Source organism: Phyllostomus hastatus, unplaced genomic scaffold (assembly GCF_019186645.2).
Source record: "Phyllostomus hastatus isolate PE091 unplaced genomic scaffold, TTU_PhHast_1.1 phas_contig_329, whole genome shotgun sequence".
NCBI classification, from domain to species: Eukaryota; Metazoa; Chordata; class Mammalia; order Chiroptera; family Phyllostomidae; genus Phyllostomus; species Phyllostomus hastatus.
In genome coordinates this window covers 6,048,636-6,063,185 of record NW_025333854.1, presented here as the reverse complement: position 1 = coordinate 6,063,185, position 14,550 = coordinate 6,048,636, and the positions used below count along the sequence as shown (strand labels likewise).

General features: G+C 45.6%; 1 protein-coding gene across 5 annotated transcripts in view; it reads right to left on the bottom strand.

The window, feature by feature from the left end:
* Window positions 1-4,637: 4,637 nt before the first annotated feature.
* Window positions 4,638-14,550, bottom strand: part of PAIP1 (poly(A) binding protein interacting protein 1) — a 30,524-nt gene continuing 20,611 nt past the window's right edge. For all 5 annotated transcript variants that reach the window (XM_045839898.1, XM_045839899.1, XM_045839896.1 and 2 more), the window contains 5 exons: window positions 13,092-13,198; window positions 12,508-12,625; window positions 11,698-11,752; window positions 7,924-8,017; window positions 4,638-5,810 (listed from right to left, as the gene is read on the bottom strand). In XM_045839898.1, the coding sequence (XP_045695854.1) occupies window positions 5,717-5,810; window positions 7,924-8,017; window positions 11,698-11,752; window positions 12,508-12,625; window positions 13,092-13,198 (468 nt within the window). In that variant the 3' untranslated portion in view covers window positions 4,638-5,716. The remainder of the gene's footprint in view (window positions 5,811-7,923; window positions 8,018-11,697; window positions 11,753-12,507; window positions 12,626-13,091; window positions 13,199-14,550) is intronic.

The window sequence follows — 14,550 nt, the reverse complement described above, 5'->3', positions numbered from 1 at the left end:
AAGCCGTCGGACCCCGCCGCCGTCGGAAAGCCGGTGGCGACGAGCATCTAACGGTCCGGCCACGCTCACCGCGCGGGCGGGCCCTCGTGCAGCGACAGTGCTTGAAGTCACCGACCGACGGTTGCACCCCGAGAAGGATGTAAACGAAGAGCTTGACCTTTTCTTCTAATTTGGTGTCAGAAAATGTGTCTGCACCTTTTCGTATCTGCACCTGTGTCTAAAATGGCAAGTAGGCTTGACTGCTGTTTCTTGTCCTTAAACAAGCGTTTCCGGAGCGCCTGCTCTGCGCCAGGCACGCTGGGGACAAAGCAGGAAGGGGGGCCCAGGGTCGAGGCTGGGAGCTAGAGATCAACTGCAAAGAAACGACTAGACAGGAATTTGACCAGAGCTGTGGTAAGCGGCCCTAAAATAAAATGCTCCGGTCTTTGCCAGCATATAGTGGTAGCCCTAGTAACCCGGGCTGAGGAACTGCTTCCCCGGAAATCCAAAGGATAAATAGCCAGGCGAAGAGAAGTGTTTTAAGCAGAGGCGACGTTCTGGGTTAAGGCCCTGAAGCTAGGAGTCCAGTTTGGTGCAGGAAGGATGCAAGAGCAGGCCTTTCGGGCAGAGAAACCTGAAAGGGGGCTACGAGGGAGGCAGGGCAAGATCATGACAAAGTTAGGGATTTCAGACTTCATCTTAAAAGCAATGGTAAACTATTACAAGGGCTTCGAGCAAAGGTGGCAGCACCACGGGGTGGGGAGAAATGTAACTGCTTAAGTGCATCTCCATTTTTAAACGTCTGATACTCATATTGACCTCAACCTTACGTCAAGTTTTGTACTATACAGTGCTAACTCAGGTCTTGTCCCTCTCCCACCTTTTCTCTCGCCAGTGTCTGAGAACCTCCTACAGGACAATTCTCTTTACAACTCAGGGTGTATGTGATGCTCTTTGTACTTTAGAAATTTGCCTGGGACAGTGGAGTGGAGAATGGATTGTAGGATGCAAGAGCAGATGTGGGAGCCCGACAGAGGGCCCTTGAAAAAAGAAAAGAGAGAGATGGCCGTTCAGACTGGGCAGTAAGGACGGAGAGCACAGCTCCAAGGAATATTTAGATCAACTGTATAATCTTGGGAGTGCTTGCGTGTGGGGTTTTGAGGGGAGGGTCAGAGTTTGAAAGTTCCAGGCTCTCCAGTTGGTGCACATGGCTAGGTGGCAGCACCATCCGTGAGGAGGGGCGCAAGCGACTTTGAGCACATTTTGAGGCTAGCGTGACTTCGAGTTTGTAAGCCCTCCTGGTGGGAATGACAGGCTGGCAAAGGTGCAGAAGCAGAATGCAAACAAATCCGGAGGTCACCTTGGCCGGATAGCTGCTGACTGCAGTCCAAGAATAATGCGACATGAGAGAAGAATGCCGGCGACCCAGCTTTCAGGAACACCACTATGTGCAGATGACGTGAGGGAGGAGAACCCCACGAAAACCCGAGGAACAGCACAGAACCAGAAAGGCAAGCTACTGTGCTCTGAATGTCTAGAGGCGTTCAGTTGTGGTGTCACTCGGCAGTGTCAGAGACCACCTGGAGAACAAGCTGAAGAAGGACACGTCTACTAGATCTAGTGACATGAAGGTCATTGGTCTCCAGTGAGAGCTGTTGTATATGGGGGGCGGGGGCAGAAGCTATAGTGGGTTTGAAGAGCAAACGGAAGGGAAGGAAATTGAACAATTGGGGTGACACTTAAGAAGTCGGACTAGGAAGCAGAGACAGTAGCTGGGGAGTGGGGGGTATGTTCAACAGCTCATGCAAAAGAGCCAGTGGGGAGACATAAAAAATACAGACCAAGTAATTAATAGAGCTCATGGGAGTGAGAGAGGATAGGATTTCAGCACGTTAAAAGCTGGCCTTTCGTAGGAGCAGTCCTTCCTGTACAGCAGGGGTGTCAAACTCATGTTCACCGGGGGCCACATCAGCCTCCGGTTGGTGGCCTTCGAAGGGCTGAATGTGACTTTAGGACTGTGTACATGTAACTACTCCGGAACTAGGGGCAAGGAGCTCCGTGCTGCCGCCGGGTAGAAACAAGATGCTCAGCCAGAGAAATCAAAGTGGAGGGCCGGATGCGGCCCTGGGGCCTTGTGTTTGCCACCTGTGCTGTACAGGAAGAGGAGGGACACAACGAATGCAGATGCATTTGTATACATTTATGCCCTTTTTGTTTTCTTTCTGTGAAGTGAGTCATCATTTAGGGGATGGAGCAGATTGAGGGGTCTAAAACAGGAATGAAGAAACAGTAAAATTATTGGCAGTGCCGACAGCCTAAATGAAGGTGGTGGTGATGAATTTACAGGGGTACAAACCTACCAGAAATATGAACTTCACCTGTCTGGCTGCAGCCCCCGTGCGGGGTTCATCCAGGTTTGGCGTCTTGATAGGCTGACATAATACGGCAGTAGCACCCATGACCTTAAATTATTTACATCTGCCAAAGTCATCAGCCAAAGACTATAGGCTCAAGTCTGCAGCTGGACAAAGTCACCCTGACTGACCTATAAGCCAGGGGCCACCAGAGGAGCTGGAGTCGGGGGTGGGGGGCGGGGGGCAGGTCTGGGCTCCAGCGGAAGGGTGCTGTGGCAGCTGTGGGGAAGGGAGACCGGTTCTGGGGGGGCGCCCTCCCTGCCCCCGGAGTACGAGAGGCGGGGACTAACTAGGGTGGGTGCTGTGGGGCGCGAGGGCTGTCTAGCCACTGGGTGTCCCCAGGAATAGGTGGGAGGGGGCAGCAGAGACGTCTAAAAGTGTCCTTGATAACAGAGCAGCGGTCACACAAAGAAAGAAGGGGTCATGGCGACCGTGTGTAGTTGCCGTAGGACCTTGGAAGAAACGTTTCCCGTCAGGTCTGCGGTGGGTCTTCTCTGCGTCCTCCCGGCCTGGGGAACAGCAGGGCCTCCCCCCCCCGCCCCCCCGTTTGAGTCAATTTTCAGTCCTTCAGTCCTGGATGACTTTTTACTTTCATAACCAAGCCAAGTTTCCTCCTCTCTTGCTAAATGTGCCTTTTCAAATCAATTACAACTTAATCTATACCTGTCTGCCCCCTATTAAGATTTAATAAAACACCCAATCATAGAACTGCCCCTGCTTTCTGATCACATGTAGCAGGGGTGTCCAACCCATGGCCAGCGGGCCACATGAGCCCAGGATGGCTATGAATGTGGCCCAACACAAAGTCGTAAATTCACTTAAAACCTTTCTTTTTGCTCATCAGTTTTTGTGTTTGTGTATTGTGTATTTCATGTGTGGCCCGGAGACGCCAACAAAAGGTTGGACGCCCTTTTTTAGACCCTCCCGAACCACCCCATCAAAGCCCCAATCCCGTAATTTGTTGTTTCTGACACAGCCCACGGTTCCCCACAGTGCATACTCTGCCCTGCTACAGGCACCAAGCCCAGCGTGTTCAGGGTCAGGTGTGTTCCTGCTAGTCTTTGGCTGAAGGGCATTGGGAACATACAGACAGAGGGTCTGAGGTGATGACAGGACCACCAGGTTCAGACCGGGGTTGCACTTCGCTGCCCCAAGAATGGCACTCACTGGCTCCCTTGCATCCTCTCTGCAGACTCGTACTAATGAATAGTCCTGACCTAAGACTTACTCATTTCTGTAAGATGTGGCAATTCTACAGGCCAACGATTGTAGCGTAGGACCAAATTTTCCGTTAATTATGCACTGTTGCAGTTTTAAAACATGGCCACCCGTTTCCCGATGGCCCCGATTGATATGGCCTTAGCGACTGGAACCAGAGACTGCAGTGGAGGTAATGCCGCCCACAGCCTCTGAACGCCGGCTCTCCCTGCGTCCTCTGGGATGCACACCCCCCCTCCGTCCAGTGATGTCTTCTGGCCACCGCTAGCGTTCCCGCCACCCCAACAGCCCAGTTCCTCGTTTTCCCAGCCGAGGCCTCAAACACTGTGGAGGAGGCGGCACAGGATCCATGAGCATAAATAAAATGTTTATGTACGAAGACTAAGTTGGGGTGGCTTTTTAAGCAGCACCAGGAACTAGAACATATGCTGGCCATGTGGGAGGCTGTTAGGAGCAGGGGTAGATGACAGTGAGCTAGTGGACAGAAGGACAACTGATGTTATTCACAGAGCAAACGCTGCAAGTTTAAAGTGTTCAGTTAGCATGTGCTTGCCCCCTCCCCTGCCCCCAGAGAGGCAGTGAGCGCCCTCGTTTGAGAACTGCAGATTAAGGTAACAGCCACCGTGTTACAGGAGCCATTTAGGAGAAAGAGTTCTGACTATTATGAGTTCCAGAACTCTAATCGCATATATAAGTTGGGGCAAAAGTGGGTTTACAGTTGTGAGTACACAAAGCAGTTTATTCTTGTATTATGATTTATTAATTATTATAGTCTTTTCCATATGAACTGTAAACCTACTTTTGCCCCACCCTGCATACTTTTTACAACGAAGAATCTAAAAGTTTTAATGTTGCACATATGCCAATTTTTCCAACTAGTTATTGAACTGAATTTTTATTCAAGAGACAATGGATAGACTGTCTTCTATACCAGTATAGTTTCTGATTTCAAACCATAGTTTTATAATGTCATATAAAAAAGTTCAACACAAATTCTTTAAAAAACCAGGATACCATTCCAAAAAGTTAGAGAAAACAAAACCATCTCAATTTTATTTTCAAAGTCTAATTTTAATCCAGACTGAACAAACAAGCAGAAAAGTGAGAAAGCCGACTGGAGTAGCAGACACAGGTGTACCAAATGTAAAACAGTGGGGTTATTAACAGAACTATTTACATGCATATTTACAAGCAACCCTTTTGTACATAAGTTTTACTTGTAGTTAGTTGGAAAAAGATTTCTGACATTAGGTAAAAATAGGACTAAGGTGGTACCACATTATAGCAAAAGTATTAGAAAAGTGATCCTCAAGGTGTATCAATTATAAAGGAGATGAAAACTGAGTGACAAGGATCTAGCAAAATTCTCTAGTAAAAAAGTCAATGCAACTCATGCTACCAAATAAAAATGAGAAAGCCTTATAAATAAAGCAGAATAACGTCCTAGGCTTCTGAGTAATGAAGTTAGGTGAAAAAGTTGAACAATTTAGAATTGCAATAAATCCTCAGTGAAGAATCCTGGTTGTTTAGTTGGGAGTTCTCTTTTTTTATGACATTTTAAAAGCCCTTGGTATCAAATAACATCTGGGTATATAAATCACTTAATGATAATATTCTAAGACCTTAGTGCCAGAGAGTTTTATGATTGGTTCATATTTGAAACCCAGTTCACTGAGACACTCAATGTAAAGCTAATGAAAGCTACATACTTAACCGAAAAGAAAGATGCTACATTTTTGCAGTAATATGTATTTCCAGACTAAGACTTTTTCCCTCAAGAAAAGCTGAATTTAAAGGATAAGCTTCTAACCAGCTAGCAAAATTTACTTTCAACATTTTATTTATTTCAAAATCGATTTTATTGCAGCCAAAACAGTGGAATTAACTGTACATAATAAACTATTTTATATATATACACATTTTAAGTTATAGGGAATAAAGTTTATTTTGGCAGATAGTGTTAAACAAAATTAAAGTTGCATACATTAGTAACGTAACTCAAAATCCTTAATTTGGTATAAGTGACACAATTCTTTCTGTCCTGTGTTCTGCTAAATCACCTTAACCTAAACTGGTTTATAAAACTGATACGTTGCGATTTAACTTTACTGTTTTCGCTTACACTCTGATTCCAAACAAAACTTTTCATAAGCTTCTTCTATCTCTGGGTCCATCTCATCATCAATATCATCCAAGTATCTATGAAAAAAGCAAAGATGACTCATAAGTTTAATGTTTTTCAGTGCAGAAAATTTCTTAAGACACTAAGCTGTGACAAGAAGTACCCAATGTAACTTTCCTGGACTGAGCTGAACAGTGCGAGCACTCTTCAGAGTCACGTCAAACGTCAGTCCTTAGACAACAAATGCTCAACACAGTGCGCTGAGTTTTACATTGGACTGAGTTCCTTCTGTTTGAAGATTCTGCGATACTTTCAGACATATGTTAAATTCCTTAACCTAATCTAAAAGTTAAATCAAAGGTTTTATGTATAAAAAACTTGGGGTGTCAAGACTGATATTAATTTCATAAATTTAGCCTGTTAACACTCTCACTAAAATTAGAACGTCATTTCAGATGTATCATCCCCCTCTAATGATGCACTAATATTTTGTGTCTACTTAACACTGAAAGTGGTATTTCTGCAGTGACAACGTGAGTCACAATCCACTGGGAATCAGAGTTTCATAGCAAGAAGCTACTTCTGAGATCATCTATTGTATTTCGGGTTTCCCCCCACTATTCAGTAGTTTAGAATGATGGAAAACTAGGCTTTCCATAGATTCGTGCCCACAAAGGCCTTAATATATACACATCCTGACCGAACCCCCATAGCCATCTTACAAAGGCAGGCACTACGATCATCTTAGTGCCAAGCACAACTTGAACTTCCACTGGTACACCCAGCAGGGTTTGGCCAGCCCTAACTGTGCTTGTGCTTAGGTCCTTAAAGACCTGGACTTTCTACTATTAAACTAGTTTCTAAGGACGGCACTAGGTATTAGAAGACGGCAAACTGACTTATAATGGAAAATGTCACTAGATGGAATAAAAGCGGTTCAACTATGTTTTAAAACCCGCACAGTGAGAGAAGGTACGTGAGAAGAACTGAGGTCACAGACTTCATTTACTCCTCCCACTGCTCAGGACGAAGGGAGCCCGAGCAGCTTGTCCAAATTCACGTGAGCTGTTAACAGAGCTGGGACAAGTCCTCACAAGCTTTTCGTCCCTCCATAAGAAAAGAGTTAAATCTGTCCTGGCTGGCGTAGCTCAGTGGATTGAGCGCGGGCTGCGAACCAAAGCATCGCAGGTTCGATTCCCAGTCAGGGCACATGCCTGGGTTGCAGGCCACGGCCCCCAGCAACCAGACATTGATGTTTCTCTCTCTTTCTCCCTCCCTTCCCTCTCTAAAAATAAATAAAATCTTTTAAAAATTTAAAAAAAAACAGGGTTAAATTAAAAAATATATATAGTTAAATCTAATGATAAGAGTAACATAAAAATTTCTTTGTTACCAAGAACGGCAGGTAAGAAACAAATATGAGAAAAGGACCATAACTTACATCTTCCGATCAGTCCAAACATCTGAAGATTTTTATTTATTTATTTTTGAAGCTTTTTTTTAAAAAAAAGATTTTATTTATTTTTTAGAGGGTTCGGGAGGGAGAAAGAGGGAGAGAAGCATCAATGTGTGGTGCCTCTCACACACCTCCAGCTGGGGACGTGGCCCACAACCCAGGCCTGCACCCTGATTTGGAACCAAGCCAGCAACCCTTTGGTTTGTAGGCCGGCACTCAGTCCACTGAGCCATGTAAGCCAGGGCAGGCCAAACATTTTTACGTAGTAACCCGCTGTCTTCAGTCTTAATTCATCCTGTGACAGCTCAGACTGGAGCTTGCTGCTCTGGGCCAGAGCACTGTCTTCCATCCGGTTCTCAGAAGAACTCGAGGAGGGTACCATTCTTCCTACTTTATGGATGGAGCACCCTGCCCAAGATCTTACAGTATTAGAGCTACTTACTTTAAGATCTTGGGTATGATAATAGTATTTTGTAAAAACTAATTATGTTTGAGTATACTACATTTTAATAGTTCTTCCCCTCAACTATATGTAAACTTTAAAAATCACAGCCTGTGTGGTTTCCAACCTGATTATCAGAAAATTTTCCGTAAATAAGTACTACATATGTACCATTATAATACCATCAAATCAAAAGGCACATTCTTTTACCTACTTTTTTCTAGTCTAAACTCTATATAAGCTGTGGCCACAGAAATTTCACAAATAAAGTCAGTAGCTGAAGAGAACTTACGCATCACTAGCCCCTGATAAATCTGTTCCGTTTTCTTCATAATCTGGGAAAAAGTCTTCTCTTTCAAGTAACTCTTGATATTTCTCTTGGTAATCTACAAAAAATATACAAATAAAAGGAAAAATTTAAATGTTGAAAAATTCATATGAAATGTCCAGTTATTCTTAATTTTTAGTATTATGCCATTAAAGTAGACCCAAATTTTAAATACCAGTAATCTATGTTTATCTTTCAAGTAAGCTTAATTGCACACTTCAGAACAGCTTTTATAAACCTGATATTCTGACTGGCTTGCTTTTGCCCCCCTGCGTGCTCACAGATCTTCATCACACGCGTTTTCCCCCAGACGCAAGCGGGAAGTCAGAGCCACTGCGGATGCACCGGAGCACGTTTCCTGGCCTCTGTGCGCGCTGTCCCCACCCTCTCCCGAGTCTTTCCATCCGACGAAACGCTAGCCACGCCGTTGGCTGGGGAAGAACACGTTCCCCCCATTCTCCCGTGTTCCTTCCACGGGAGAGATTTCATTCAAATAAGCTGACTTCCAGCTCTGTCGCTCCTCCCCAAGGAGGTAAATGGAGCCGTCCATCCGGCTGGCAGGTGACAGCCACTGACCCGGGGTCCTCAATCACAGGAGGCCGCCCCAACGAAGGTTCCGCACGCAGGGCGTTTCTTCTCTTCTTCCCTGTCCTCAGAGACAGCTGGAAGGCAGCTGCCTAATAAATGTTTCAGCCGGCCGTGGGCTCTCCCTCGGCGACACAGGGGATAGTATAGCTCTCCGCCTGCCAACTGCCTTGGGCCCCGTTACTGAGGATCCTGTAAGGTGAGCATGTCTGTACGGAGTCCTTGCCACTGGGTGATAGAGGGGACCGTGTATATTGACACTGTTCCCTCAGAATTAGGTTCCTGTGGACAGCGGCTACCTCAGGTCTCAAGAGCATAATATAATTATATTTGACTGGGTAAAGACCACGTTTTCTCAAGGCTGTTGGTGACTGTAAAAACTTTAATTCCAGTTTAAAGGATTAGCAACATTTTGACAGTCAATTTTGGCAATCTGGAGATCATCTGGACTATGAAACCTTCCTCCAACAAACAGCTGAGGTAGCAGGTAAGACAGACAGTCTCTTTAAATGCACAGATGAGGTCACAAAAAACATCAAGTCCCCCGACAACAGAAACGAGAAGGGAACCGAAAGCCACACGCAATTACTGTGGCCGGGAAGCTGGCTGACCACGGGGAACAAGTGAACTTGGACTTGAAACCCAAAGAAAGGTCCTGGGCCCACTGAGACAGGAAGACGGGACCCACGTCCACGCTCACCTCACTCTGTACGAAGCCAGGGCATTCAAGGGCTGACTCTCTCTAGCAGAAGATGAACCAGGTTGAAAAGAAAGTACAAGACCTCGGTGGCAAAGAAGCCTGGTTATGTCTGTCTGGGTTTGGAGTGGGGCTGGAAGCACTCTGGTTCCCCGGAGAATTTATGACAATAAGCCTACACCTCAAATTTTTACTACCTATGTTAAAAAAAAAAAACCCATGACAAGAAAATAAAAACTTATTTCAAGCCACTCTTATACCTGTGGCTCCCAGCAGGAGTAAATGTAAAACCCACTCTGGACAGATGATCCTGCAATCCAAGCCACAAGTTCTCGTGAAGAAAAAAGGCAGTGAAACACTACAGCCGTCATAGAGAAAGTGTGGACAGAACAAGCGGCAGGAAAACGCATCCGACAAAGACGACGAAGAACCACGAGGGAATGAAGTAATTCTGAAGCACAAGGGAAGAGGGAACGTTTGTCTTACCAGACTGTAAGATTTACAAGCAAGGTCAGAATAATTAAGAATGTGGTGCTGGTGTTCAGACAAAGAAAAAGATAAACACATAGACAGCAATAAGACAGTTTACAGAGGCATTACATGGTATAGGACACAGGAACATTTTGTCTGAAAGAGGAAGGATGATTCAATACCTACTGACATGAAGACTGTGGAAAAAATATTTAATTCCTACTGTATCCCACATATAAAAATCACCTAGGTTAAAGACCTAAATATGAAACAATAAAAGATTTACAGAAGCAAATGGAATTTGATGGCAGTAAGGAGACAAGTCACACAGAGCACAAAGAAGACATAACTTAGTTCACACTGAACTCAAAGCTCCTTTGCGCTCAGACAAAAGGGAAGACGACTGTGGATTACTTTCTAGGCGATGCGAGGAATTACAAATCAACAAGGAAAACAAATGACCCAATGGAAATATGGGCAAAGAACACAAGCAGGCAATTCTCCAAGGAAGAAATCAAAAGTTCAACAGAAACAGGAAAAGAAATTCAGTACCATTAGAGAGCAGATAAAATTTCACAATTTCACACAATCAGACGGACAAAAGTTAGGCCCATAACAAGTGCTGCCAAGATGAGGCCGGAACCCCACGTGCTGTGAAAACGAAGTGGTGTAACTGCCTGAAAAGCAGTCTGACTTCGTTTAGTGAAGTTGAAGACACCAGCAGCCTAGAACGCGACAATTCTACCTCCTGGCCCTAAAGAAACTCCTGCATGTGCACGAGGACTTAGAGATGTTCGTGCAGCACTGTCTGCAGGAACAGGTGTGAACCACCTGACCACCCACACGGGGGATCTATAAACTGTGGTGCAGTCTGAGTGCTATTTGGCATTTAAAATAAAGGAAATGAAGCTATAGCCATCGACAGAGATAAATAACAAAAAATAAGTGGAATAAAAGTAAGTTGCAAAAGGCAGGGTACATGAAGACAGTACTGGGATTAAAATACTGTGTGTGTCAATCCAGCAGTTTACAGACACACACGAAGTGAAGAGACATCGCAGTGACACAAAGTAGGGATGGCCGTCACCTTCGGGAGAGAAGTGATGGAGGCTTGAACTTGGGGCTGAAGGGTCAGTGCGAAGGGAAGTGGTTTAGTACTGTCTACAGGGTTGTGTGTCTTTAAAAAGACCCAAGGCACACAGTAACATGGCAAAGTGAGCTGGGTTTAATCTTGACTGTGCGTCAACAGGTCAGTTTTTTGTGTTTTTTTTCATTTTTTTTTTAATGTTTCTTAATTTAAAGCTAAGTAACCAGTCCTCTCTGTCCCCTTGTGCTACAGGCAGAGACAGCCAGGGTCTGCCATCCAGAGAGGACACTCGGGGAAATGCTGACCATCCGCTGGCTGCGGTTTGTACCAAGTGGAAAAGACTCCCCTGTGGCTGGCTCACACTGCAGCCCCGTTGATCACAATGAAAGCAATGCTTCTACAAATGGCCTCTCTGGAAGGGGAAGCATGCAGGGATGTAGGTTTTGTTAACTCCGATCCACCAAGTATTAATGACATCCATAATTCTTAGTACCTGCAGCTATTAACCCGCATTAACGAAAGCTGCTGACTATGCCGTGAATTAGAGCCATCTTTCCCCTTCATTCTAATCCCCCCAAAGTTCACAGTATAAAAACAAAATGTCAGAGGAAATACAAAATAAAAACAGTCACATCTAATTCTTCTCATTAGGGGGATGCTTCCACTTCTTCACTGTTAGGGTGACAAGACACTGCGCACTGGGCCAGGCGTTCCCCTGGCCACGGTTCCGAGTGCTCACTGCAAAGAACGCTCTACATCAGACGAGCCTTCACCCTGGGTTTCAGGATGAAGCGAGCTCTTCAAGAAGCTGCTTTGTGCTGGGGAAGGTACGGTTTTCTGTAATTTACCATCTTACCAAAAACAAAACAAAACCGGGAAAAGGAGCGAGACGGCATACCTGGGTCAGCCGCAGTGAAAGGAACACCGTCAGGCGTGTAGAATGTCGGCTCATTCTAGGGTAAAGCAGAGCGGCAGACGTGCGTGAGCATCTCGAGGTCGGGCTCGTGGCAGCGCGGCGCCAGGGGGGCCTGGCCCGAGGCCCCGCGTGCGTCTGGCACCGCAGCGCAGCGCAGCGGGAGCAGAACCACCCGCTTCCCGGCGGCCCACATCGCGCCACTGGGAAGGTCTATGGCTCCGAGACTGACTGCGTTCCCTGAGTCCTTGTTCCCACGCTGCGCCGCACCCGTCGCACTCGCGGGGAACTGCTGCCCCGTGCCGCGTGGCCTCACACCTGGCCCCCACCCCTCTTTTCTTTCAGAACCCCCAAGACGGGGGCTGCGGGAGGGATTCCGCTCGAGCCGCTGCCCAGGCACGTCGCGAGCTCCAGGGCACTGCCGGCCTGGCAACCACTTTTACTTTCTGAATTTACTTTATGAAAACATGCAAACTAAAGCTCGAGATGCAGGGCTTTGTTACGAATTCTCTGGAAAAACCGTCTCCTGGAATCCTGTACTCACCCCCAAGCCCAAGCTCTGCCCCGTTCCCCCGCCACTGGGTGGCGCTTTCCGGCCCACCCGGGCCCGGGTCCCGGGAGGACTCCGTGTGTATCCCCTCTACCCGCTCTGCTGGCCGCCACGCGACCCTACTACACCCATGAGGAGGCGTCAGGCATCACACATTGGGAACAACTTTCTCTGTAACTGATCTAGAAACTTCCGAAACTGAACCCAAGCAATCAGCAAACTTTCACACGTAAACACCGGCATACCATGAAGTAGTTAGGGTCGTTCTCGGGTGTTGCTTCTCTGTATGTCGAGGTCACATGGACTCGGCCCCAGTTACTTGACCGGAGTTCCACGAGCTTCAGGAGCATCTGCTTTACGTCCCTGCGGACGAAGGGTTGGAAAGGGGTTAGAGTGCGTGCACCGCAGGTGCTCTCATCGGGCTCTAGCACATCGCGGACTCCTGAAACTCCCCCTCAACCTAACCCGGACAGTCAGTGCTTTCGTTTTCTGCACATTTCCTGTAATGACACAATTACTTCTTTAAAAAACAGACTTGAAATTTGCTTCATGTAACTAACTATATGGTTCTTAACGACAGTGGCCATCCTGCAGACATTTCTATGGTTCCTTATAACAGTACGTCACCCAAATATTTACTGAATTATTGAAGGGAAATGGCTCGGTGAGCAGAAGCCACAGGTAAAGTATTATGCCTTTGAAGAAAACGTTTCTGTAGATCAATCTGTAAGACGTCCATTGTTCCGGTAAGTGCAGCTGATTACCAAAACCACCCCCAGGCCAAAGCAAGGACGGCACTTGTGCCTCCTGCCTCCCTTGCCCCTCCTACCTGCTGCAGTGCGCGTCCAGGACAACATTCTCAATCCTCTGAATAATTTCTACCATATCAATCTTCCCTTTGTCCTTCCAGGCATCTTCCAAAACTGACCCTGTCAACTGAAAAAACACAGTTTCAGTAAAATGAAGAATTCAATAAACGACAGATTTTCTCAAAATATATTAGTAGCACTTCAAGCATTCTTTAAGCAAGTTAAATATTCCCTATCGCTTGTTCTCTACCATCTAATACTCAGTTACCTCAATATCGTCTATGTTTTTCTCAATTGAGAGAAATTAAGGAACTGCAGCAGAACTTTAACTATAGGTTTTGTGCGTCAATGACTACGTGGTATGTACCCTGTATGACTAAGATAGGCCATAAAATTTTAATCAGTATGTCACTTTTTAATATATTTTATTGACTATGCTATTAGTTATCCAATTTCCCCCTTTATTCCCCTCCACCCTTCATTCTCCCCCTCTAGTTCATGTCCACGGGTCGTACACATAAGTTCTTTGGCTTCTACATTTCCTATACCATTCTTACCCTACCCCTGTCTATTTTCTACCTACCATCTATGCTACTTATTCTCTGTACCTTTTCCCCCTCTCCCCCGGTCCCACACCCCCACTGATAACCCTCCATGTGATCTCCATTTCTGTGGTTCTGTTCCTGTTCTACTTGTTTGCTTAGTTTTGTTTTTTTTTTAGGTTCAGTTAACAGCTGTGAGTTTGTTGTCATTTTACTGTTCATATTTTTGATCTTTTTCTTAGATAAGTCCCTTTAACACTTCATATAATAAGGGCTGGGTGATGATGAACTCCTTTAACTTGACCTTAGACAAAGAGCACTTTATCTGCCTTCCATTCTAAATGAAAGCTTTGCTAGATAGAGTAATCTTGGATGTAGGTCTTTGCCTTTCATGACTTCGAATACTTCTCTCCAGCCCCTTCTTGCCTGTAAGGTTTCTTTTGAGAAATCAGCTGATAGTCTTATGGGAACTCCTGTGTAAGTAACTGCCTCCTTTTCTTTTGCTGCTTTTAAGATTCTCCCTTATCTTTAATCCTGGGTAACTTAATTATGATGTGCCTTGGTGTGTTCCTCCTTGGGTCCAACTTCTTTGGGACTCTCTGGGCTTCCTGAAAGCCTATTTTCTTTGCCAGATTGGGGAATTTCTCCTTCATTATTTATTCAAATAGGTTTTCAATTTGTTGCTTTTCCTCTTCTCCTTCTTCTCCTCTGGCACCTCTATGATTTGGATGTTGCAACGTTTCAAGATGTCCTGGAAGTTTCTAAGCCTCTCCTCATTTTTTAAAATTCTTGTTTCTTCATCCTGTTCTGGATAAATGTTTCTTTCTTCCTTTTGCTCCAAACCATTGATTTGAGTCTAGGTTTCCTTCCCGTCACTGTTTGTACCTTGCAGATTTTTCTTTATTTCACATAATGCGACCTTCATTGCTGCCTGGGT